This window comes from Oncorhynchus gorbuscha, linkage group LG14 (genome assembly GCF_021184085.1).
Source record: "Oncorhynchus gorbuscha isolate QuinsamMale2020 ecotype Even-year linkage group LG14, OgorEven_v1.0, whole genome shotgun sequence".
In the NCBI taxonomy this organism is placed as follows: Eukaryota; Metazoa; Chordata; class Actinopteri; order Salmoniformes; family Salmonidae; genus Oncorhynchus; species Oncorhynchus gorbuscha.
In genome coordinates, this window is record NC_060186.1 from 17,420,753 (window position 1) to 17,447,916 (window position 27,164).

General features: G+C 47.8%; 1 protein-coding gene across 1 annotated transcript in view; it reads left to right on the top strand.

The window, feature by feature from the left end:
• Positions 1 to 27,164, top strand: part of LOC123994571 (calcium/calmodulin-dependent protein kinase type 1D-like) — an 80,891-nt gene that overhangs the window by 41,239 nt on the left and 12,488 nt on the right. Inside the window, exons 2-6 of the mRNA XM_046297322.1 lie at positions 6,695 to 6,826; positions 9,905 to 9,979; positions 24,175 to 24,313; positions 24,818 to 24,930; positions 24,993 to 25,009. Of these exons, the coding sequence (XP_046153278.1) occupies positions 6,695 to 6,826; positions 9,905 to 9,979; positions 24,175 to 24,313; positions 24,818 to 24,930; positions 24,993 to 25,009 (476 nt within the window). The remainder of the gene's footprint in view (positions 1 to 6,694; positions 6,827 to 9,904; positions 9,980 to 24,174; positions 24,314 to 24,817; positions 24,931 to 24,992; positions 25,010 to 27,164) is intronic.

Genomic DNA, 27,164 nt, shown 5'->3' on the forward strand with positions numbered 1-27,164 from the left:
ATTTTGGTTTTGCTTAAAGACTAGATTTCCCTAGATTGTGGTTCATACCGCCCTGTAAGCCTTTTTGTGCTGGATTTTATACAATTCTCACTGAGGTCATTTCATGCCGTTTAGAAACAGTGATGCCTAATATAATTAACTCTGACCAAACCGGATTTCTCTCAGGTAGGTAATCTTTCTATAATATGCGGCGGCTATTTTATTGTTCTTTGTACTGCCCACTCAACTCAACAGCCAGAGGTTGTCATCTCTCTTGATGCTGAAAAGGCTTTCGACCGGGTTAAGGGAATATCTATTTCCAATACTAGAGAGAGTTCAGTTTGGCCCGTCATACCTTTCCTGGATTAAGATTTTGTCCCCAGTGGCTTCTGTTCGCACCAACAATGTTACCTTAGCCACTTCCCTCTCCACAGGAGGGGGGGACAGGCAGGGTTGCTGTTGATCCCCTTTCCTATTTGATATGGCTATTGAGCCTCTTGCTATCGCACTGCGGGCGGAGGAGAGGATTAAGGGAATACAAAGGGGCAACATAACTCTCAAGGTGTCCTTATATGCAGACAATGTTTTATACATCTCTAACCATGTGGAGTCTATACCCTATCACTTGGACATGCTACAAGGTTTTGGGACATTCTCTGGTTAAGTTAAACCTAACATAAAATGTGCTACCCATTAATCAGTTTGCCATTTAAGGTGGAGCATTAGGTCTTTACTTATTTGGATAAAGGTCACACTCATTCAAGGCTCTGTTTAAACATAACTTCAAAACCCTCCTGGAGTGCACTAAGCAGGATTTCATAAGGTAGTCGTCTCTTTCCATTTCATTAACAGTTCACATAAATTCTGTTAAGATGATTGTACTACCTAGGTTTTTCTACTTGCTTTCTAAATTATTCAATTTTTCCTGCTGAAGTTGATGTTCAAACAACTGGACAGCTGCATTTCCAACTTTGAAATAAGTCAAATCCACAAATGAGGAAGGTATATCTAGAGAGAGAATTTTTACATTTTTACACTACTACTGGTCAGCAAATATATCTAAATGAGTTTATTGTGTTTCTACATTTGAAAACAAGGATGGCCCAATTTGGGCCATCATGGAGTTACAGTCAAGCCTTCCAACTTCTCCGGTCTCACTCCTGTGCTCTCCAATGCCCATGAACCTTGGCACCCATGTTTTGAACCACATTGTTAAGAACTCCCTTAAAATGTGGGTCCAATTCCGAAGTCACTTCAGCCTTAAACAAGTGAGAGCGGCTTCTCTCCATTAACATCTAATCATCTCTTCCCAGCGTCACAGATTGACACGGCATTCCAGTTCTGGCATAGGAACGGTCTGCTGTTTTTTGTGACCTATTTGTTGACAACACATTTGTCTCATTCGATACTGTGAGGGTTGACCATAATATTCCCAATACCCACTTTTTTAGATACCTGCAAACTCGCAGCTTTCCCAAAAAAGGATTTCCCTTCATTTCCACTCGAGCATACTACGTGTCCAGTCGAGAGGTGCTTAGATCTGAACCCTTATCTGAAGGGCCCAATCTCCACATTATACGGCATAATACAGGACATGAATCCGCCTTCCTTTGCAACTACAAAATCTGCCTGGGAGCAAGACGTAGGTGGCAATGTCCCCGACGATGTATTGAACATATCCACACATCATTTTGCATAAGGCATAAGGGCTGATTCAGTTTAAGGTTTTGCACCGTCTCCATTACTCAAATGACAGGTTGGCAGAAATAAACCCAAATGTTGACCCCAAGTGTTTGAGATGCCACCAGAGTCCAGCGACTGTGGGACATATGTTTTGGTCATGCCAATCTTTGAGTGGCCTCTGTGACCCCATTTTTTTAGGCATTCTCAAGTGTGTAATGCAACAGTTAGGCCCAACCCAGTCACTGACATTTTTGGTGTACTTCTCCTAGACTAGAATGCTACCACGCATCAGGCAAATGCGATAGCTGCTAGCTCGCCACTTGTCCTCTTAACCTGGAAGTCTGCAAAGCCTCCCTCCTTTATGCAGTGGGTTAAGGAGGTGATCTCATCACTGCCTCTGGAGAAGGTTAGGTACATAGTGCATGGGTCCCAACAAACGGTCAGAAACCGACTCCATGAGGGTGGTATGAGGGCCCGACGTCCACAGGTGGGGGTTGTGCTTACAGACACCGTGCAGGACGTTTTGGCTTTTGCCGGAGAACACCAAGATTGGCAAATTCGCCACTGGCACCCTGTGCTCTTCACAGATGAAGGCAGGTTCACACTGAGCATGTGACAGACGTGACAGAGTCTGGAGACGCGGTGGAGAACGTTCTGCTGCCTGCAACATCCTCCAGCATGACCGGTTTGTCAGTGGGTCAGTCATGGTGTGGGGTGGCATTTCTTTGGGGGGCCGCACAGCCCTCCATGTGCTCGCCAGAGGTACTACTACACACTACTGAGCCTAATTTTGACTTGTTTTAAGAACAGTTGGATCGGCCTGTAGTGTGGTTTTCCACTTTAATTTTGAGTGTCTCTCCAAATCCAGACCTCCATGGGTTGATAAATTTGCTTTCCATTGATAATTTTTGTGTGATTTTGTTGTCAGCACATTCAACTATGTAAAGAAAAAAGTATTTAATAAGAATATTTCATTCATTTAGATCTAGGATGTGTTATTTTAGTGTTCCCTTTATTTTTTTGAGCAGTATATATATGTTTTTTTTTGTGTGTATGTACATGTATGTAGGATATGTATGTATGTATGTATGTATGTATGTATGTATGTATGTATGTATGTATGTATGTATGTATGTATGTATGTATGTATGTATGTATGTATGTATGTATGTATGTATGTATGTATGTATGTATGTATGTATGTATGTAAAAAATAAATATTTATTTATTATTATTATTCTATTGTTTTAAAGCCTGTCACATCTGTGAATGTGGAATGTGTTGTGTTGGTTGATTTGAAAAACAAGATAATTTTAATTGAAAAAACAAATGTTCCCCATTAATACAATACATGGAAAGCCTGTCTTTTACTTTGTAACTTGCGTAGTTTTGGTAAGCAGTCATGTCTGTTCTAGTGGCCATTTATGCTGTTAAGAATTTTTATATAACTTTTTTTCCCATTGTTTTTTGTTTCTTACTGTTTGTTTCTGTTTTTCTTTCCTATTTATTTTATAGATGCCTTGATGGATGGATGGATGGATGGATGGATGGATGGATGGATGGATGGATGGATGGATGGATGGATGGATGGATGGATGGATGGGAGAATGAGGGGTTGTGGTTGTACTGTTTTTGTTATATTTTTATCTATAAATAAAGGTACAAAAATAAAATAAAGATAGAAAATCAATGATCATCTAAAAATACAAAACGCTTCTGACACTTGTTCAGAGGAAACCAAGCATTACAGCTTTCAGCTGAGGCATGGAATGGAATGACAATAGAGGCTTCTAGGTAGTGTAGTCACAGGAAGGTTAAAGCAGCCACTCAATCGGCCCCCCTAAAGCCACTGTAGTTAATGGGGAAGCCACTAATCTTGCATGTCTGTATCAGTGTTATTGTGTCACTGTCACCTTGTGAGTCTATTGTTCTTCTCTCTCTCTCTGAGACAAAGACTCTCTCTCTCTTTAGAGGAGAAACCCAGGATGTGTGTCTGATTTTGACAACTCTTCCCTTGGGAAAATATTCACACACACTCACACATGCATCTGTGTGCATGTCTGTCTGTGCGTGCTTCTCCCATATGAGAGCTTATCTTTGTCTCTGTAGGAGAGATCACTTAGCGCCAGCATTATTCAATTGGGCCCCCGTTAACCAAGAGGACCTGCCACAATGGATATCAGTCTAAGAGTGACACTCACACTCTACACTGGCTGCAGGCTGCCCATGTAGTTTCCATTCAATGCAATCACAGACCCACTGGAGCCTCGCTGAGACAATTACCCAGGTTTATACACCTGAGGAAAAGCAATCGCCCAATGTCGCCATCAACTGCAATAGCAGCAGGGCCAAACTTGACATGCATAACCCCTAGTCAATCCCCAATAACCACCCACACACACACACACACACTCAAAGCCCCTTTGCGTGTGAACACAGCTGGGGAGATGCTGTATTACACTATCCCTCTGCTCCCTGTCCAAATTTTTTTAGAAAAAAAAGATTTCCAGCCAATCGACGGGGTTGATACTGTACTGTATGTACCATGTGGTGGCTCTATACAACTCGCTTCTATCTCTGTTCTGTGTGAATGCTTTAAAGGTTGTCTTTGTTGTACTGTACCACCGCCGTTCAGCTTTTCTCTTATTGGTCTCATTCACACATGCAAGTCTTTTCTGTCTCAAACCCACACACAGGATTATCTCTCTCTCTCTATCAATTACAGGATTCACCCACGCATGCCTCCCTCTCTTCTCTACCATTTCTACTGTATATGTCTCTATCTCCTGTTTCCTCTTCTCTCTCCTTCCCTGTCTTTTGTGGCCTTTTGGTTTCACGGTATGTGGTCAGTCTCTTTCCTTCTCCCTGGGCAGTGACTAAATCCGCATTCATAGTATAAAGAGATGGTGACCCAGTCCTAGCCTTCCTAATGGGACTGCTGCTTACACAGACCAGCGAGTGAGTGAGTGAGTGAGTGAGTGAGTGAGTGAGTGAGTGGGTGAGGGACCAGCTGGCTCTTGCAGCCCAGGGAGATGGGTGGAGGCTGGGTGACCTCGCCCTGGGTAAGAGGGGTTGCCTGTGTATGTGTACTCCCAGGTCATGCTGGTAGGATTAGGGAGCTCAGTTCAGACCCCTCTGTAAGGTGTGTAGCAGGTGTGTGCTCTCGCTTCATTCATTCATGCACTGAGTACAAGTGACGACCGGCACCCAGCTTAATCACAGATCACTTGTTTGAATGTGTTTACAGTATTTTATAAGGCTGTGCGTGTGTTGATTAACTTCAATGGGTCTGTTACTAGTTTCCATTGAGAATAAACCTTCTTCACATGAAGAGACCTGAACACCCGATAAGATCAGCTGCCAGTGTGACAGATGTGTGAGCAACTCAGCGAAAGGGCAGAGGGAGTGAGAAGAGGAGGTGAGGGGTGGAGAAGGGAATCATCTTCTGGTGATAAACGTGAGAAGAAATATAAGGGAGAAGAAGAATTCCAGCAGAGAGAAATGGAGGAAGAGAGGATGGATGCTAGGAGAAAGGAAGGAAAGTGAAGGACTGAGGAGGGAGATGTATGAGAATCATGTGTGCGTTCCCAGAACAATGCCTGACTGTTATGTCCCTGCAATAGTAATTGAAACGTGTGCGATACCGAGTGAACACTCTGAGACCATGATTTTGTGAATAATCGACCAACCATCAAGTGGGACCAGAACTATCCAGTTTGTAATTGCGAATCACAAATGAAAGGGTGTGTGTGTGTGTGTGTGTGTGTGTGTGTGTGTGTGTGTGTGTGTGTGTGTGTGTGTGTGTGTGTGTGTGTGTGTGTGTGTGTGTGTGTGTGTGTGTGTGTGTGTGTGTGTGTGTGTGTGTGTGTGTGTGTGTGTGTGTGTGTGTGTGTGTGTGTGTGTGTGTGTGTGTGCAGCATGGCGACAGGCCTACATTGCTGTTTTATCTCTGCGTCAGTGTTTTTAGAGCTTTTCAGTGTTGTGTCAAATGGTGATGTTTTGGAGTCGGCGGTCATCAACAAATGGGGGCTTCTAAGTGGCTCTAGGGCTATCTGGACTATAGCACTAAAAACACACACACACACAGGTTGAATATTACCACGGTTGTATTACTAAAATTGTACACCTTCCAAAATGATGTTGTCATGCTTGTTGTGCCTTATGTAAAGGCCATCAGCAGAGTGAAATAGAAGGACAGAAAGGAGGGAGGAAAGGAAGTGTGAATTAATTCATAATCAGTACCATGTCCCAAAGGCAAGAGCGACGAGAGCGGGAAGAGGAGAGGCGGGGAACGGAAGAGTAGAATAATAGTGGAGAGGAAGAGGGAGGATGTGTACCCTGTCTCTCCCCTCGTTCCTTCATTGCTGATTGACATAGCAGCATGGACCATTAGTCAGCTGATGAATGAAAGCAAACCAGATATGAAATTTGATTTCCTACCGAGCTAACAAGAAGAAAGCAGCAGGAAAACAAGGTGAGGGAGGGGCAGGGAGAGAAGGAGAGGAAGTGGGAAGAAGGGAGCCGATATATGGAGGAGAGAACATAGTAAGAATAAACATGAACTGTGGAGAAAGGGAGAGCGAGAGAGACCAAGGGAACTGGGACAAAGGATAAGGAGGAGATCAAGCATATTATAGAGCGATTGAACATGAAACAATGAGTGAAGGACAACGAGAGATAAATAAAGAGAAATGAGAGATGGGGAGACGGCGATGGAGAGAGCGAAAGAGTGATAGCTGAGTGGCTGTGAAGTGTGTTGGTGATATAGTGAGTGAGTGGTTTGGAGGGTTTCAGATGAGCTGGACAGAGAACAATGAGATTCATGGAGCTGAGACTGCATTAATGAACTACGCTTCATAAATCTCTCTCTCTAGCTCCCCTCTGCCACCTTTCTCTCGCTCTCTCATGGAAACATTGTTAACTTGTTTTGCTGTTTCATGTCTGTCTTTAGTATCTGTACTTGTGTTGAACTGTCTTACACAATTGCTAATTGATTAATCAAATATTTTCTTTCTCTCTCTCTCTCTCGTAGCGGGGCATTCTCTGAGGTGGTGTTGGCCCAGGAGAGGTCTACAGGAAAGATGTTTGCTGTGAAGTGTATCCCCAAGAAGGCCCTGAAGGGGAAAGAGAGCAGCATCGAGAACGAGATCAACGTGCTCCGCAAGTAAGTCTCCCACCTACCTTCTCCTCCCTAACACCTGTTACCCTGGCGACCGAACGGAAACACCGCCACCCTTCACCACCGCGCATCACGCTTGCATCCCTCCCACTACTCCCCATTCACTGTTCTCTTTAGGTCACCGTCCACAGTCTCACACTGACAGAACAGGAGATTAAGGTAGGTAGCGACTATAGAAAACACAGTCTGTCTTCTATTTCTTTGCTTAGCGACCTTGTGTCCTAAGCACTGATACTGAACTGAATGTACCTTCTAATCTTTTCTTCCAGTGAGAAACACACATATTTACACATATTATTCGTACAATTTGTCAGGTAGCTGAGTAGAGACCTGAATGAACACACCCCCCCCTGTGTTCAGATATCACCTTGGATCTGGCCCAATGCTCAGTAGTTCCACAAGGTCTCACTCACTCACTGTCCAGAAGTAGGCGGCTACAGTATGTGTTGGTGTTATTATTGCAGTATACCATGCTTGTTCCCTAGGGACAGGAGAGACACCACTGACCCTGACAATATTCATGCGGGATAAGTGTTGTCACAGTGATCCAGTCAGTGGAGGGGGGGGGGGTGTTTCCTAGCCTCTGACGCCTTCCATGTTTGATCTTCGGGTTTTTGCCACTCTCAGCATCTCCTGGCAACCAGCTGATTGACAGGCTAATATGGCCTGCAGAGGTCACAAGACACACCTCCTCAGGGTCAATGCTTCGTACCCAAACATTGTCATTCACATGTGCACTATTTACACAAAAGTATGTGGACATCCCTTCAAACGAGTGGATTTGTCTGTTTCAGCCACACGCGTTGCTGACAGGTGCGTAAGATCAAGCACACCGCCATGCAATCTCCATAGACAAACATTGGCAGTAGAATGGCCTTACTGAAGAACTCTGTCAACATCAACGTGGCACCGTCATAAGATGCCACATTTCCAACATGTCAGTTCGTCAAATTTCCGCCCTGCTAGAGCTGCCTCGGTCAACTGTAAATGCTGTTATTGTGAAGTGGAAACTTCTAGGAGCAGAAACGTCTCAGCAGCCAAGTGGTAGGCCACACAAGCTCACAGAACGGGGCCGGCGAGTGCTGAAGCACGTAGCGTGTGGAAATCGTCTGTCCTCGGTTGCAATACTCACTACCAAGTTCCAAACTACCTCTGGCGCCAACATCAGCACAAGAACGGTTTGTCGGAAGCTTCATGAAATGGGTTTCCATGGCAGAGCAGCCTCACACAAACATAACATCACCATGCGCAATGCCAAGCTTCGGGTGGAGTGTTGTAAAGCTCGCTGCCATTGGGATCTGGAGCAGTGGAAACGCGTTCTCTGGAGTGTTGAATCACGCTTCACCATCTGTCAGTCCGACGGAGTAATCTGGGATTGGTGGATGCCAGGAGAACGCTACCTGCCCCAATGCTTAGTGCCAACTGTAAAATTTGATGGAGGAGTAATAATGGCCTGAGCTGTTTTGTCATGGTTCGGCTAGGCCTCTTAGTTCCAGTGAAGTTAATCTTAATGCTACAGCATACAATGACATTCTAGATTATTCTGTGCTTCCAACTTTGTGGCAACAGTTTGAAGAAGGACCTTCCCTGTTTCAGCATGACAATGACCCCGTGCACAAAGCGAGGTCCATACAGAAATGGTTTGTCGAGATCGGTGTGGAAGAACTTGACTGGCCTGCACAGAGCCCTGACCTCAACACCATCGAACACATTTGGGATAAATTGGAACACCGACTGCGAGCCAGGCCTAATCGCCCAACATCCATACCCGACCTCACTAATGCTCTTGTGGCTGGATGGAAGCAAGTCCCCGCAGCAATGTACCAACATTTAGTGGAAATTCTTCCCAGAAGAGTGGAGGCTGTTATAGCAGTGAAAGGGGGACCAACTCCATATTAATGTCCATAATTTCCGAAGGAAATGTTTGATGAGCAAGTGTCCACATACTTTTGTAATATATGTATACACTAAAAATATATATATGTAATATATATGTATACACATGCGTCAAAAATAGAGAACTGGTACACACACATTCACAAAGATATAATCAGGCTCTCTCCCTTTATGTGAAGTTGGGGTATAGTGTCGTGCCACAGTCTCTGCCCACTCTGTCGCCTACTAGTTTATTTGGATTCTGCCGCTCAACAGGGATACACACACACACACACACACACACACACACACACACACACACACACACACACACACACACACACACACACACACACACACACACACACACACACACACACACACACACACACACACACACACACACACACACACACACACACACACACACAGCCTTCTCTAAGACACAAAAAATCAGTTGTCAAATAATAAGGTATTAACTGTGGAAGGATTTGTCATGTAATGAGAGGGGATCAGGAATCCTCTATCTCTTAGGTTCATATCTGCTTTAACCTTACACGATCCCAGAGAGATTTTAAACACATTCTCCTGCCCGGTGATCTCATCTCAGCCATCTTTCCTCAGACTGTCTATGACTCATATCTCTACTCTCCACCGCTCGCTACGAGCTCAGATCTCACACACTCCTAATGTACGTACTGAACGCTTCCTGTGTGTGTGAGCGACAGGTGTGTACAGTATTATTCCCCTTTGCAATAACATCATCGGCAAATGGGTCATGAGGCACACACACACACACACACACACACACACACACACACACACACACACACACACACACACACACACACACACACACACACACACACACACACACACACACACACACACACACACACACACACACACACAGACAGACAGGCACACTGACCACCACCACAGCAGCACAAGCATGTCCCATGTGTACACATTATACACTTTCACCATGGAGCAGTTACCATGGCAAGGCCTGAGTATGGTGTTGGAGGGAGGGAGAGACGGAGGGAGAGAGAGCTTATGTTTAGGAAGTGTTTGAGATGACTCTAGAGCGGAGGTAAAGGGGGATGTAGATGGTATGGGATCTGTTTAAAGGGTTATAGTTGTACATGACTAATATACTAATATTGTCTGTGTTTTCTGTCCCTCCAGAATCAAGCATGAGAACATAGTAGCTTTGGAAGACATCTATGAGAGTTCCAACCACCTCTACCTGATCATGCAGCTGTAAGTTCTCTTTTTCTCTCTCTCTCTCTCTCTCTCTCTCTCTCTCTCTCTCTCTCTCTCTCTCTCTCTCTCTCTCCTCCATTCATCTAGTCCTATTTCTTGATCTTAATTCCTGTCATTCTCTTTCCCTCTTCTACGTCTTACTGTCTCTTCTTATCACCCTCTTTGTCTCTTCTCTCTCCTTCTGTCTCTCTCTTTGACTGTCTGTCTCGCTCACTGACCTGACCTGCCGTACCCTCAGACTAACTCAGCACTGAGGAATGAGGCAGGGGGTGACTGTTTTAGCTTACACACTCACACACTTTATAAGCCCTCATTACTCCAATTAGACTTCCATTAAGACGGACGACAGGAGAGGGAATGGGACCTGGCTCGTAGCGCTCAGCTAACGTTTACATAATGTTACTCTAACGTTACAGCAAGGCCAACGTGCCACTATGCAGTCCTGGCCAAATTAATCAGCTGGAGTTATATCAGTCTGTCGAGGAGGGCGTGTGAGTTATGGATTTAAATGTGTTGTGAGTTATGTGTGTGTGTGTGCAGGAAAGTAGAGCAGTTCTTAACTTTGATCATTTTGTTTATTGCTGAGTCACGGCACACTTAATGTTATTAGTTTCAGTGCTAACAGGCTGTTGAATTGAGAAGAGAGGAGAAAAACACACACCCATCAGAACCATCTTTCACTTCAGTCTTCTGCCTCTCATCCTCCCCTCATCTCTCTTCTCCTTTCTTCCATCTCACACCTGTTCTCCTCCCCCCTCACACCTCATCTCTCCTCCCCACCTCTCCTCTCACCTTTACCCATTACCTCTCCCTTCACCTGCAGCAGGTGTGAACTGATTCTCCCCTGTGTCTTCTGCAGCAAGGCACCTTCTCATATCAGGCTCTGTTACCACGGATACAGAGGTGAAAGGTCACCTCACTCCACTTATGACGGGGCTTAACTTGGTAGAACCAGGAATAACACCTCAGCAGTTAGGGATCGCAGTACTAATCTGAGCTCTGAGTCGGTGCCTATCATCCGTGTATCAAGCGTCACCTCCAGGTCTACCGTCTTTACCAGCCCCCTGTGATCCTGCCTGGATATGAATCATCCTCAGAGGTTGACAGGTGTGGTCTGATTAAACTTTTCTCTGAGTTTGACACGTCAGGTCTGATATACAGTACCTGTGCTCGGAGTTTGATTTAGATTTGATGTGATTTTGACACGTCAGGTCTGATACACCTGTACTCTCTCGGAGTTTGACATATCTGATTTAACTTGGCTCTGAGTTTGATACGTCGGGTTTGGTTTAACGGCATATGTGTTCGGAGGTTGTCATGTCGTCCGATCTAGCTGTGATTAGTTAGTTGGGTCTGGTGTGATGCTTCCATCTCTGGTTGGATGAAGAGCTGCTGTCTCCAGCGATCTACAACCATGTCATCACCACATGGCTGATACATCCAATCCTGTTCAAATAAATGAGGGAGAGAGGGAAAGATATGAGAGGCAGATGGAAGTGTGATGAGGGAGGGAAGGAGAGAGAGAGGGGGGAGAAAGAGAGAGAGAATGAGATTGGATTCAGAATATACTCAGTGTGTCAATGTATCAAGGAGATTGCTTTAGGATGAATTTGGTATATGAGTGAAAGCCAAAACTGAGAAAGTGAAGCCGAGAACAAGAGGAGGGGATTTGAAAGGGGAGACAAAGAGAAAGCAAGCAGGCAGAAGACAGAGAGCAAAAAACAAATCGAGAGTAGAGCAAAGCTTGAACCTTTTCGACTCAGTCGTTGGCTAATTAATGATGAATGAAAAGGGTTGTAAAAGTGCGTAGTGTTTTACAGAAACAGCAGGGTCAGCAACACCTTCACACCACTACCTTACTGTAGGAACCACTACAGCAGGGTCAGCAACACCACTACCTTACTGTAGGAACCACTACAGCAGGGTCAGCAACACCTTCACACCACTACCTTACTGTAGGAACCACTACAGCAGGGTCAGCAACACCTTCACACCACTACCTTACTGTAGGAACCACTACAGCAGGGTCAGCAACACCTTCACACCACTACCTTACTGTAGGAACCACTACAGCAGGGTCAGCAACACCTTCACACCACTACCTTACTGTAGGAACCACTACAGCAGGGTCAGCAACACCTTCACACCACTACCTTACTGTAGGAACCACTACAGCAGGGTCAGCAACACCTTCACACCACTACCTTACTGTAGGAACCACTACAGCAGGGTCAGCAACACCTTCACACCACTACCTTACTGTAGGAACCACTAGAGCAGGGTCAGCAACACCTTCACACCACTACCTTACTGTAGGAACCACTACAGCAGGGTCAGCAACACATTCACACCACTACCATACTGTAGGAACCACTACAGCAGGGTCAGAAACACCTTCACACCACTACCTTAATGTAGGAACCACTACAGCAGGGTCAGCAACACCTTCACACCACTACCTTACTGTAGGAACCACTACAGCAGGGTCAGCAACACCTTCACACCACTACCTTACTGTAGGAACCACTACAGCAGGGTCAGCAACACCTTCACACCACTACCTTACTGTAGGAACCACTACAGCAGGGGTCAGGAACCACTACAGCTTCACACCACTACCTTACTGTAGGAACCACTACAGCAGGGTCAGCAACACCTTCACACCACTACCTTACTGTAGGAACCACTACAGCACAGCAGGGTCAGCAACACCTTCACACCACTACCTTACTGTAGGAACCACTACAGCAGGGTCAGCAACACCTTCACACCACTACCTTACTGTAGGAACCACTACAGCAGGGTCAGCAACACCTTCACACCACTACCTTACTGTAGGAACCACTACAGCAGGGTCAGCAACACCTTCACACCAACTGTAGGAACCACTACAGCAGGGTCAGCAACACACCACCACCTTACTGTAGGAACCACTACAGCAGGGTCAGCAACACCTTCACACCACTACCTTACTGTAGGAACCACTACAGCAGGGTCAGCAACACCTTCACACCACTACCTTACTGTAGGAACCACTACAGCAGGGTCAGCAACACCTTCACACCACTACCTTACTGTAGGAACCACTACAGCAGGGTCAGCAACACCTTCACACCACTACCTTACTGTAGGAACCACTACAGCAGGGTCAGCAACACCTTCACACCACTACCTTACTGTAGGAACCACTACAGCAGGGTCAGCAACACCTTCACACCACTACCTTACTGTAGGAACCACTACAGCAGGGTCAGCAACACCTTCTGTAGGAACACCACTACCTTACTGTAGGAACCACTACAGCAGGGTCAGCAACACCTTCACACCACTACCTTACTGTAGGAACCACTACAGCAGGGTCAGCAACACCTACTACCTTAGGAACCACCACAGGGTCAGCAACACCTTACTGTAGGAACCACTACAGCAGGGTCAGCAACACCTTCACACCACTACCTTACTGTAGGAACCACTACAGCAGGGTCAGCAACACCTTCACACCACTACCTTACTGTAGGAACCACTACAGCAGGGTCAGCAACACCTTCACACCACTACCTTACTGTAGGAACCACTACAGCAGGGTCAGCAACACCTTCACACCACTACCTTACTGTAGGAACCACTACAGCAGGGTCAGCAACACCTTCACACCACTACCTTACTGTAGGAACCACTACAGCAGGGTCAGCAACACCTTCACACCACTACCTTACTGTAGGAACCACTACAGCAGGGTCAGCAACACCTTCACACCACTACCTTACTGTAGGAACCACTACAGCAGGGTCAGCAACACCTTCACACCACTACCTTACTGTAGGAACCACTACAGCAGGGTCAGCAACACCTTCACACCACTACCTTACTGTAGGAACCACTACAGCAGGGTCAGCAACACCTTCACACCACTACCTTACTGTAGGAACCACTACAGCAGGGTCAGCAACACCTTCACACCACTACCTTACTGTAGGAACCACTACAGCAGGGTCAGCAACACCTTCACACCACTACCTTACTGTAGGAACCACTACAGCAGGGTCAGCAACACCTTCACACCACTACCTTACTGTAGGAACCACTACAGCAGGGTCAGCAACACCTTCACACCACTACCTTACTGTAGGAACCACTACAGCAGGGTCAGCAACACCTTCACACCACTACCTTACTGTAGGAACCACTACAGCAGGGTCAGCAACACCTTCACACCACTACCTTACTGTAGGAACCACTACAGCAGGGTCAGCAACACCTTCACACCACTACCTTACTGTAGGAACCACTACAGCAGGGTCAGCAACACCTTCACACCACTACCTTACTGTAGGAACCACTACAGCAGGGTCAGCAACACCTTCACACCACTACCTTACTGTAGGAACCACTACAGCAGGGTCAGCAACACCTTCACACCACTACCTTACTGTAGGAACCACTACAGCAGGGTCAGCAACACCTTCACACCACTACCTTACTGTAGGAACCACTACAGCAGGGTCAGCAACACCTTCACACCACTACCTTACTGTAGGAACCACTACAGCAGGGTCAGCAACACCTTCACACCACTACCTTACTGTAGGAACCACTACAGCAGGGTCAGCAACACCTTCACACCACTACCTTACTGTAGGAACCACTACAGCAGGGTCAGCAACACCTTCACACCACTACCTTACTGTAGGAACCACTACAGCAGGGTCAGCAACACCTTCACACCACTACCTTACTGTAGGAACCACTACAGCAGGGTCAGCAACACCTTCACACCACTACCCTTACTGTAGGAACCACTACAGCAGGGTCAGCAACACCTTCACACCACTACCTTACTGTAGGAACCACTACAGCAGGGTCAGCAACACCTTCACACCACTACCTTACTGTAGGAACCACTACAGCAGGGTCAGCAACACCTTCACACCACTACCTTACTGTAGGAACCACTACAGCAGGGTCAGCAACACCTTCACACCACTACCTTACTGTAGGAACCACTACAGCAGGGTCAGCAACACCTTCACACCACTACCTTACTGTAGGAACCACTACAGCAGGGTCAGCAACACCTTCACACCACTACCTTACTGTAGGAACCACTACAGCAGGGTCAGCAACACCTTCACACCACTACCTTACTGTAGGAACCACTACAGCAGGGTCAGCAACACCTTCACACCACTACCTTACTGTAGGAACCACTACAGCAGGGTCAGCAACACCTTCACACCACTACCTTACTGTAGGAACCACTACAGCAGGGTCAGCAACACCTTCACACCACTACCTTACTGTAGGAACCACTACAGCAGGGTCAGCAACACCTTCACACCACTACCTTACTGTAGGAACCACTACAGCAGGGTCAGCAACACCTTCACACCACTACAGGAACCACCTTACTGTAGGAACCACTACAGCAGGGTCAGCAACACCTTCACACCACTACCTTACTGTAGGAACCACTACAGCAGGGTCAGCAACACCTTCACACCACTACCTTACTGTAGGAACCACTACAGCAGGGTCAGCAACACCTTCACACCACTACCTTACTGTAGGAACCACTACAGCAGGGTCAGCAACACCTTCACACCACTACCTTACTGTAGGAACCACTACAGCAGGGTCAGCAACACCTTCACACCACTACCTTACTGTAGGAACCACTACAGCAGGGTCAGCAACACCTTCACACCACTACCTTACTGTAGGAACCACTACAGCAGGGTCAGCAACACCTTCACACCACTACCTTACTGTAGGAACCACTACAGGCAGCAGGGTCAGCAACACCTTCACACCACTACCTTACTGTAGGAACCACTACAGCAGGGTCAGCAACACCTTCACACCACTACCTTACTGTAGGAACCACTACAGCAGGGTCAGCAACACCTTCACACCACTACCTTACTGTAGGAACCACTACAGCAGGGTCAGCAACACCTTCACACCACTACCTTACTGTAGGAACCACTACAGCAGGGTCAGCAACACCTTCACACCACTACCTTACTGTAGGAACCACTACAGCAGGGTCAGCAACACCTTCACACCACTACCTTACTGTAGGAACCACTACAGCAGGGTCAGCAACACCTTCACACCACTACCTTACTGTAGGAACCACTACAGCAGGGTCAGCAACACCTTCACACCACTACCTTACTGTAGGAACCACTACAGCAGGGTCAGCAACACCTTCACACCACTACCTTACTGTAGGAACCACTACAGCAGGGTCAGCAACACCTTCACACCACTACCTTACTGTAGGAACCACTACAGCAGGGTCAGCAACACCTTCACACCACTACCTTACTGTAGGAACCACTACAGCAGGGTCAGCAACACCTTCACACCACTACCTTACTGTAGGAACCACTACAGCAGGGTACAGCAGGGTCAGCAACACCTTCACACCACTACCTTACTGTAGGAACCACTACAGCAGGGTCAGCAACACCTTCACACCACTACCTTACTGTAGGAACCACTACAGCAGGGTCAGCAACACCTTCACACCACTACCTTACTGTAGGAACCACTACAGCAGGGTCAGCAACACCTTCACACCACTACCTTACTGTAGGAACCACTACAGCAGGGTCAGCAACACCTTCACACCACTACCTTACTGTAGGAACCACTACAGCAGGGTCAGCAACACCTTCACACCACTACCTTACTGTAGGAACCACTACAGCAGGGTCAGCAACACCTTCACACCACTACCTTACTGTAGGAACCACTACAGCAGGGTCAGCAACACCTTCACACCACTACCTTACTGTAGGAACCACTACAGCAGGGTCAGCAACACCTTCACACCACTACCTTACTGTAGGAACCACTACAGCAGGGTCAGCAACACCTTCACACCACTACCTTACTGTAGGAACCACTACAGCAGGGTCAGCAACACCTTCACACCACTACCTTACTGTGTAGGAACCACTACAGCAGGGTCAGCAACACCTTCACACCACTACCTTACTGTAGGAACCACTACAGCAGGGTCAGCAACACCTTCACACCACTACCTTACTGTAGGAACCACTACAGCAGGGTCAGCAACACCTTCACACCACTACCTTACTGTAGGAACCACTACAGCAGGGTCAGCAACACCTTCACACCACTACCTTACTGTAGGAACCACTACAGCAGGGTCAGAAACACCTTCACACCACTACCTTACTGTAGGAACCACTACAGCAGGGTCAGCAACACCTTCACACCACTACCTTACTGTAGGAACCACTACAGCAGGGTCAGCAACACCTTCACACCACTACCTTACTGTAGGAACCACTACAGCAGGGTCAGCAACACCTTCACACCACTACCTTACTGTAGGAACCACTACAGCAGGGTCAGCAACACCTTCACACCACTACCTTACTGTAGGAACCACTACAGCAGGGTCAGCAACACCTTCACACCACTACCTTACTGTAGGAACCACTACAGCAGGGTCAGCAACACCTTCACACCACTACCTTACTGTAGGAACCACTACAGCAGGGTCAGCAACACCTTCACACCACTACCTTACTGTAGGAACCACTACAGCAGGGTCAGCAACACCTTCACACCACTACCTTACTGTAGGAACCACTACAGCAGGGTCAGCAACACCTTCACACCACTACCTTACTGTAGGAACCACTACAGCAGGGTCAGAAACACCTTCACACCACTACCTTACTGTAGGAACCACTACAGCAGGGTCAGCAACACCTTCACACCACTACCTTACTGTAGGAACCACTACAGCAGGGTCAGCAACACCTTCACACCACTACCTTACTGTAGGAACCACTACAGCAGGGTCAGCAACACCTTCACACCACTACCTTACTGTAGGAACCACTACAGCAGGGTCAGCAACACCTTCACACCACTACCTTCACACCACTACTGCCTTACTGTAGGAACCACTACAGCAGGGTCAGCAACACCTTCACACCACTACCTTACTGTAGGAACCACTACAGCAGGGTCAGCAACACCTTCACACCACTCAGCAACACCTTACTGTAGGAACCACTACAGCAGGGTCAGCAACACCTTCATACCACTACCTTACTGTAGGAACCACTACAGCAGGGTCAGCAACACCTTCACACCACTACCTTACTGTAGGAACCACTACAGCAGGGTCAGCAACACCTTCACACCACTACCTTACTGTAGGAACCACTACAGCAGGGTCAGAAACACCTTCACACCACTACCTTACTGTAGGAACCACTACAGCAGGGTCAGCAACAAGTGGCCCGCTGGATTTGAGTTTTTTTGTCAAACAAATACTGTAAACTCACCAGGAATTCAGCTAAAAATGTGTATTCCCACAAATTAAAGAGATGTGATCGTGTCTCAATGTAATCAAGGTATGAAATTATTGTTATTTTATTGTAATAATCTATTTTTTTTGGCTTAGTTGTGGTTCATTTGCAGTGCATCAATTATTATAATTATGTTCCGGCCCCCCGACCATCCTCTACGACAAAAATTAGGGGGGGGGCGAAAGAAGAGAAAGGGATGGAGAACGGGACAGAGATGGCAAGAAAGAGCGATACAGAAGCGAGTGAGACCAAATGGAAAGACAATAGTGTGTGTGCGTGTATGTGTGCACAATTAGTGTATGTGCCTACAGTATGGTGTGCGTGTGTGTGTGTATTGAAAGGGAAGTAGATTTGGCTCCTGTCTGATTGCCATGGTCTCCCTACGCAAATGGTTACGCAACCCTGCAGGATGGTGGCCCATCTCCTCCGTCACTACCACACCGTTATGTCCAGCCAACGTGTGTGTGTTGTCAGCTTAGCCTTTTGCTTGTCATTCCCTGCCACGCTCGTCTCGGCTGGAAAAAACAAGTCACTGTTGGCAGAGGAGAGAGAGTGAGAGAAGAGAAAGGGAGAGATGGAGCGTGGGGATAGAGAGAGAAAGGGAGAGATAGAGCGTGGGGATAGAGAGAGAAAGGGAGAGATAGAGCTTGGGGATAGAGAGAGAAAGGGAGAGATGGAGCGTGGGGATGGAGAGAAGAGAAAGGGAGAGATGGAGCGTGGGGATAGAGAGAGAAAGGGAGAGATAGAGCTTGGGGATAGAGAGAGAAAGGGAGAGATGGAGCGTGGGGATAGAGAGAAGAGAAAGGGAGAGATAGAGCGTGGGGATAGAGAGAGAAAGGGAGAGATGGAGCGTGGGGATAGAGAGAGAAAGGGAGAGATGGAGAGAGAGAAGAGAAAGGGAGAGATGGAGCGTGGGGATAGAGAGAAGAGAAAGGGAGAGATGGAGAGAGAGAAGAGAAAGGGAGAGAGAGAGCGTGGGGATAGAGAGAGAAAGGGAGAGATGGAGCGTGGGGATAGAGAGAGAAAGGGAGAGATGGAGAGAGAGAAGAGAAAGGGAGAGATGGAGCGTGGGGATAGAGAGAAGAGAAAGGGAGAGATGGAGAGAGAGAAGAGAAAGGGAGCGATGGAGCGTGGGGATAGAGAGAGAAGGGAGAGATGGAGCGTGGGGATAGAGAGAGAAGGGAGAGATGGAGCGTGGGGATAGAGGGAGAAGGGGAGAGATGGAGCGTGGGGATAGAGAGAGAAGGGAGAGATGGAGCGTGGGGATAGAGAGAGAAGGGGAGAGATGGAGCGTGGGGATAGAGAGAGAAGGGGAGAGATGGAGCGTGGGGATAGAGAGAAAGGGAGAGATGGAGCGTGGGGATAGAGAGAGAAATGGAGAGATGGAGCGTGGGGATAGAGAGAGAAAGGGAGAGATGGAGCGTGGGGATAGAGAGAGAAGGGAGAGATGGAGCGTGGGGATAGAGAGAGAAGGGGAGAGATGGAGCGTGGGGATAGAGAGAGAAGGGGAGAGATGGAGCGTGGGGATAGAGAGAAAGGGAGAGATGGAGCGTGGGGATAGAGAGAGAAATGGAGAGATGGAGCGTGGGGATAGAGAGAGAAAGGGAGAGATGGAGCGTGGGGATAGAGAGAGAAAGGGAGAGATGGAGCGTGGGGATAGAGAGAGAAAGGGAGAGATGGAGCGTGGGTATAGAGAGAGAAAGGGAGAGATGGAGCGTGGGGATAGAGAGAAGAGAAAGGGAGAGATGGAGAGAGAGAAGAGAAAGGGAGAGATGGAGCGTGGGGATAGAGAGAGAAGGGAGAGATTGAGCGTGGGGATAGAGAGAGAAGGGAGAGATTGAGCGTGGGGATAGAGAGAGAAGGGGAGAGATGGAGCGTGGGGATAGAGAGAGAAGGGGAGAGATGGAGCGTGGGGATAGAGAGAGAAGGGGAGAGATGGAGCGTGGGGATAGAGAGAGAAGGGGAGAGATGGAGCGTGGGGATAGAGAGAGGGGAGAGATGGAGCGTGGGGATAGAGAGAGAAAGGGAGAGATGGAGCGTGGGGATAGAGAGAGAAAGGGAGAGATGGAGCGTGGGGATAGAGAGAGAAAGGGAGAGATGGAGCGTGGGGATAGAGAAAGGGAGAGATGGAGCGTGGGGATAGAGAGAGAAAGGGAGAGAGAGCGTGGGGATAGAGAGAGAAAGGGAGAGATGGAGCGTGGGGATAGAGAGAAGAGAAAGGGAGACATGGAGAGAGAGAAGAGAAAGGGAGAGATGGAGCGTGGGGATAGAGAGAGAAAGGGAGAGATGGAGCGTGGGGATAGAGAAAGGGAGAGATGGAGCGTGGGGATAGAGAGAGAAAGGGAGAGATGGAGCGTGGGGATAGAGAGAAGAGAAAGGGAGAGATGGAGAGAGAGAAGAGAAAGGGAGAGATGGAGCGTGGGGATAGAGAGAGAAGGGAGAGATGGAGCGTGGGGATAGAGAGAGAAGGGGAGAGATGGAGCGTGGGGATAGAGAGAGAAAGGGAGAGATGGAGCGTGGGGATAGAGAGAGAAAGGGAGAGATGGAGCGTGGGGATAGAGAGAGAAAGGGAGAGATGGAGCGTGGGGATAGAGAGAGAAAGGGAGAGATGGAGCGTGGGGATAGAGAGAGAAAGGGAGAGATGGAGCGTGGGGATAGAGAGAGAAAGGGAGAGAGGGAGCGTGGGGATAGAGAGAGAAAGGGAGAGAGAGAGCGTGGGGATAGAGAGAGAAAGGGAGAGATGGAGCGTGGGGATAGAGAGAGAAAGGGAGAGATGGAGCGTGGGGATAGAGAGAGAAGGGAGCGATGGAGCGTGGGGATAGAGAGAGAAGGGAGAGATGGAGCGTGGGGATAGAGAGAGAAAGGGAGAGATGGAGCGTGGGGATAGAGAGAGAAAGGGAGAGATGGAGCGTGGGGATAGAGAGAGAAGGGGAGAGATGGAGCGTGGGGATAGAGAGAGAAGGGGAGAGATGGAGCGTGGGGATAGAGAGAGAAGGGGAGAGATGGAGCGTGGGGATAGAGAGAGAAAGGGAGAGATGGAGCGTGGGGATAGAGAGAGAAAGGGAGAGATGGAGCGTGGGGATAGAGAGAGAAAGGGAGAGAGAGCGTGGGGATAGAGAGAGAAAGGGAGAGATGGAGCGTGGGGATAGAGAGAGAGAAGAGAAAGGGAGAGATGGAGAGAGAGAAGAGAAAGGGAGAGATGGAGCGTGGGGATAGAGAGAGAAGGGAGAGATGGAGCGTGGGGATAGAGAGAGAAGGGGAGAGATGGAGCGTGGGGATAGAGAGAGAAAGGGAGAGATGGAGCGTGGGGATAGGGAGAGAGAGAAAGGGAGAGATGGAGCGTGGGGATAGAGAGAGAAAGGGAGAGATGGAGCGTGGGGATAGAGAGAGAAAGGGAGCGATGGAGCGTGGGGATAGAGAGAGAAAGGGAGCGATGGAGCGTGGGGATAGAGAGAAAGGGAGAGATGGAGCGTGGGGATAGAGAGAAAGGGAGAGATGGAGCGTGGGGATAGAGAGGGAAAGGGAGAGATGGAGCGTGTGGAGAAGGGCGAGATGGAGCGTGGGGATAGAGAGAGAAGAGAAAGGGAGAGATGGGAGAGATGGAGCGTGGGGATAGAGAGAGAAGAGAAAGGGAGAGATGGAGCGTGGGGATAGAGAGAGAAGAGAAAGGGAGAGATGGAGCGTGGGGATAGAGAGAGAAGAGAAAGGGAGAGAGAAGAGAGGGAGAGATGGAGCGAGGGGATAGAGAGAAGAGAGGGAGAAATGGAGCGTGTGGATAGAGAGAGAAGAAAAAGGGAGAGATGGAGCTTGGGGATAGAGAGAAGAGAGGAAGATGGAGCGTGGGGATAGTGAGAGGGAGGAAGGAGAGAAAGGGCAAGAGGGAGCGGAGCGGATTAGCAATTAATTTCTTATCTCCTTTTTTCAGAGACTTCCTTAGAATGTAACTTTCTTCCTGCTCTTATTTGATCTGTCACTGTGACGATGCCCCCCAGATTCACACTCACTCCGCCAATGTGTGTGTGCATGTGCTATTTTGTTTGTGTATTCAATATTCATCCAATGCAAATCTCTGCAGTTTTAGAGATAAATATATTTGACCCTATGCTCATTCTCCATCAATCTCCCTCAGTGCAGCAACGTGAGGTGCAGTGAACCTGGTTGTTCTTGTGTAGTATATAGGTTATTATTTTATATTGATAGTTATGTTTGTATCTTATGGCGGTTAAGGTTAGAATTGAGATTGATTTAAGCTGATCCAAGATCAGTAATTTAGGTTCAGAGAGTAACTAGAAGACAATAAGAGATCTAGTTGCGTCTGTTTTAGGTTCAGTGTGTGGGTTAATATGAATACCAGTAATGATCATGGTTACAGCTCCCCCATGGGGATCAGAGGAGAGGAGCAGCCCCTCAGGCTCCTGCTGCAGAATCTGTCAACTCAGTACTGAGGAAGAAGGCACAGTACATCTGCCTCCCAAACGCCATACACAGAGAGAGCAGGGACTTCATTGGGTCAATATGAAAGCACTACCATCAGCGGATCAAAACAGTACTTGTTGTCACCGCTGATTCCTGGTAGCCCTTGGCGTGACATGGCATGGCGTTCTATTGAAGGTCAGCTGTCTGTTTATCAATATAGTGTTTGTAGAAGCCAGATGCCAGATGCCTTCAGGGGACATGTCAAACATGAGAGTGCGAGACAACAGAAACAGTCGATGGGGTCAATACAGGAACCAGGAGAGGGAGCTGTGTACCTATGGAAATGCAAAATGTCCTTTCTCCGTTGTTTCCATATTGTGCTTGTCAATACCAAGAGAGACAGTCATGAGAGACAGATTCTACCTCTTTAATGTTCTTACCGTACATACTAGGCATTTTAATGTATCTCTTTGTTCTAACGCATGTTAAACCTAATATAGAGTCATTTGACTTAAACATTTAAAAAATGTATCCCTATCTCCTCCCTTCCTCCCTCAGAACTAGTCTTTACGGACTGTGGCACTATTAGAGATGAGTGGTTGGCTACTCCCCCTTGTGGTGGAATGTGACAGAAAGATGCTTTACCCCGACAGACCTACAGTGTTACATGTGTTCTCTGCAGTGAAACGAAGTGATGACACTAAGCTAATGACCAGTGCACTGAGCTGTTCTACTAGTGGCAGACCCAGGATCAGTTTACCCTTTCCATAACCATAAGGGACGGCCGGACATACTACAAATCTGCACTTAGATCAGTGCTTAGCAGCCATCTATACTGCCCTGTGCCAGTTGGCTGTAGAGGACTGAGGAAAGTTATGGGATGTTCAGCTTCTGGCCTGTGGCTTTTCTGGCACTTTAAAAACCCCATAATCTGGCTAAGAGTCTTAAAACAAACCTGTAAAACAGCAAGGGCACTGTCTGACACACACACACACACACACACAGTCTGAAGCTTAACTATCCTCCACAGTGTGAATCTATGGTCCGGGAAATATGAGGCACCTTTTTCTCAGTTTCTTTTAGATTTTGTATCCCTCCCATCTCCTGTCCTGTCTCTCTGCTACAGTTCTCCCTATACAGTTAGTTTTAGACTGTATGGTGCACTGTGATTGGTTGTGATAGTATAGAGCATGAAGGGATAAGTTTAGTGGCACAGAGGGTTGGAATGGGTCAAAGCACTCCCCACTGTGGGGTACACACACACACACGGTTGAATGGAGGCAGATTCGTGTAGCTCATAAATGAAGTCTCAGTAGATCTGTCTCATAACAGGTTCCCTCCAGATGTGTGCCTGCGTGTGTGCACATCGGTTTTACTTACCTCGTTTACTGACCGCCTCTCTGTCTGTGTCTACAGAGTGTCGGGGGGTGAGTTGTTTGACCGTATCGTGGAGAAGGGGTTCTACACAGAGAAAGATGCCAGTACGCTCATTAGACAAGTGCTAGACGCTGTCGACTACCTCCACAAGTTGGGCATCGTCCACAGAGACCTGAAGGTGATGGTGACACACAAGCTTGCACTCCCCTCCCTCTCTCCCATCACACACACACACACAATCACACTGAAACACACACACTGAAACACAGACACAAAAACCCTGTCTACTCTCCCCTGCATCTCGACATGTGCGGATCACTTGTGTTCTATGGACCATGATTCATTGCGGTGATGTGCTGCAGCATGCGTTTGTGATTTAGGCCACTCAGCGGGTCACAACACGCAATGGCTTCTGGGAAATACACCACAGAGCGGAATCGCCTGAGAGAGAGGAGTACGGTCATACGGCTTCATAAAACAGACAGCAACATAACTGTATTGTGTGGTCGGTTAAAGCCCACCTAACGAATTATTACGATTTTATATCTACAGTATGTTCAGGGTATGTATGTCAGTAAACAGACCAAAGGATGGGAGAGCTCAGTTTGAGTGATAGAGGGAGAGTGTTAATCACAATCTATTGCTCCATCTCTCTCTCTCTCCCTCCGTCCTCTCTTCCCAGCCAGAGAACCTGCTGTATTTTAACCCCCAGGACGAGTCTAAGATCATGATCAGTGACTTTGGTCTGTCCAAGATGGAGGGCAGTGGGGACGTCATGTCGACCGCGTGCGGCACGCAATATAGTCAGGGGACCATGAGAGTGCTTAGACAACAGAAACAGTCGATAGTCAATACAGGAACCAGGGATACGTGGGTAAGAGATGCCTCGCCACCCCTTAATCTTAAATATCCTGACTTAGAAGTTAATGCCACATATTAATATACCTTGTGTCGTTGGCTACTGAAATGTTAATACTGGAAGCAAATGAAAGCCTTTTATGTTTTTAAGATACCATCCTTTCCAAAAGTCGTATGCTATGTTGTGTTCACTCTTACTGAGTGGGATGCCATCACTGTGCTTCACAGTGACACACTTTATAATATAGTGTAGGATAAATCACACTGCTTTAATTATGTGTCTGCAATGGGAGAGGGTGCATCTGTGTGCCGCTCACACACACAGAGACATCCTGCCTCTGGAGTAAGAAGCTCTTATCACACGCTGACAGACCCTGCCCCCAGTCGCCTGCTTTCCCCTTTTTAACAGAGCGACTGAGTCAGAGAGTCAACATGACGGGGCGCTCTACTGCAGTGCACTACGCGCCAGACGACTGCCATCCCTGTGTCAGACATGGGGATTTATATACTGCATCCCTGACTGTGTGTGTGTGAGTGTGTGTGTGTGTGTGTGTGTGTGTGTGTGTGTGTGTGTGTGTGTGTGTGTGTGTGTGTGTGTGTGTGTGTGTGTGTGTGTGTGTGTGTGTGTGTGTGTGTGTGTGTGTGTGTGTGTGTGTGTGTGTGTGTGTGTGTGTGTGTGTGTGTGTGTGTGTGTGTGTGCGTGATTTTTCATCTCAGCGGAGTGTGTGAGAGACAGATGTTTTACATTATTTCCATGACAGATCCTTTCATGTTGACGTGTAGGACAGTGCCTCTGGTAGTCAGACACTCTGAAGACTCATCATGTTGACTTGTAGGACGGTGCCTCTGGTAGTCAGACACTCTGAAGACTCATCATGTTGACTTGTAGGACGGTGCCTCTGGTAGTCAGACACTCTGAAGACTCATCATGTTGACGTGTAGGACAGTGCCTCTGGTAGTCAGACACTCTGAAGACTCATCATGTTGACGTGTAGGACAGTGCCTCTGGTAGTCAGACACTCTGAAGACTCATCATGTTGACTTGTAGGACGGTGCCTCTGGTAGTCAGACACTCTGAAGACTCATCATGTTGACTTGTAGGACGGTGCCTCTGGTAGTCAGACACTCTGAAGACTCATCATGTTGACGTGTAGGACAGTGCCTCTGGTAGTCAGACACTCTGAAGACTCATCATGTTGACGTGTAGGACAGTGCCTCTGGTAGTCAGACACTCTGTAGACTCATCATGTTGACGTGTAGGACGGTGCCTCTGGTAGTCAGACACTCTGTAGACTCATCATGTTGACTTGTAGGACGGTACCTCTGGTAGTCAGACACTCTGAAGACTCATCATGTTGACGTGTAGGACGGTGCCTCTGGTAGTCAGACACTCTGAAGACTCATCATGTTGACTTGTAGGACGGTGCCTCTGGTAGTCAGACACTCTGAAGACTCATCATGTTGACGTGTAGGACAGTGCCTCTGGTAGTCAGACACTCTGAAGATTCATCATGTTGACTTGTAGGACGGTGCCTCTGGTAGTCAGACACTCTGAAGACTCATCATGTTGACGTGTAGGACAGTGCCTCTGGTAGTCAGACACTCTGAAGACTCATCATGTTGACGTGTAGGACAGTGCCTCTGGTAGTCAGACACTCTGAAGACTCATCATGTTGACGTGTAGGACAGTGCCTCTGGTAGTCAGACACTCTGTAGACTCATCATGTTGACGTGTAGGACGGTGCCTCTGGTAGTCAGACACTCTGTAGACTCATCATGTTGACGTGTAGGACGGTACCTCTGGTAGTCAGACACTCTGAAGACTCATCATGTTGACTTGTAGGACGGTGCCTCTGGTAGTCAGACACTCTGAAGACTCATCATGTTGACGTGTAGGACAGTGCCTCTGGTAGTCAGACACTCTGAAGACTCATCATGTTGACTTGTAGGACGGTGCCTCTGGTAGTCAGACACTCTGAAGACTCATCATGTTGACGTCTTATCTGCCGGGTCCTATCCACGCTCCTACATCGACACGCACGTCAGTTAGCAGACACTTGTTTAAGCTTATCCATAGGGAACTGTAGCCGGTGTACTGTAGGCCAGCTAAACAACACCTTACTAGTTAATGACATTGGAACTGTCCCATCCACATGACATTGGCTTTAAAT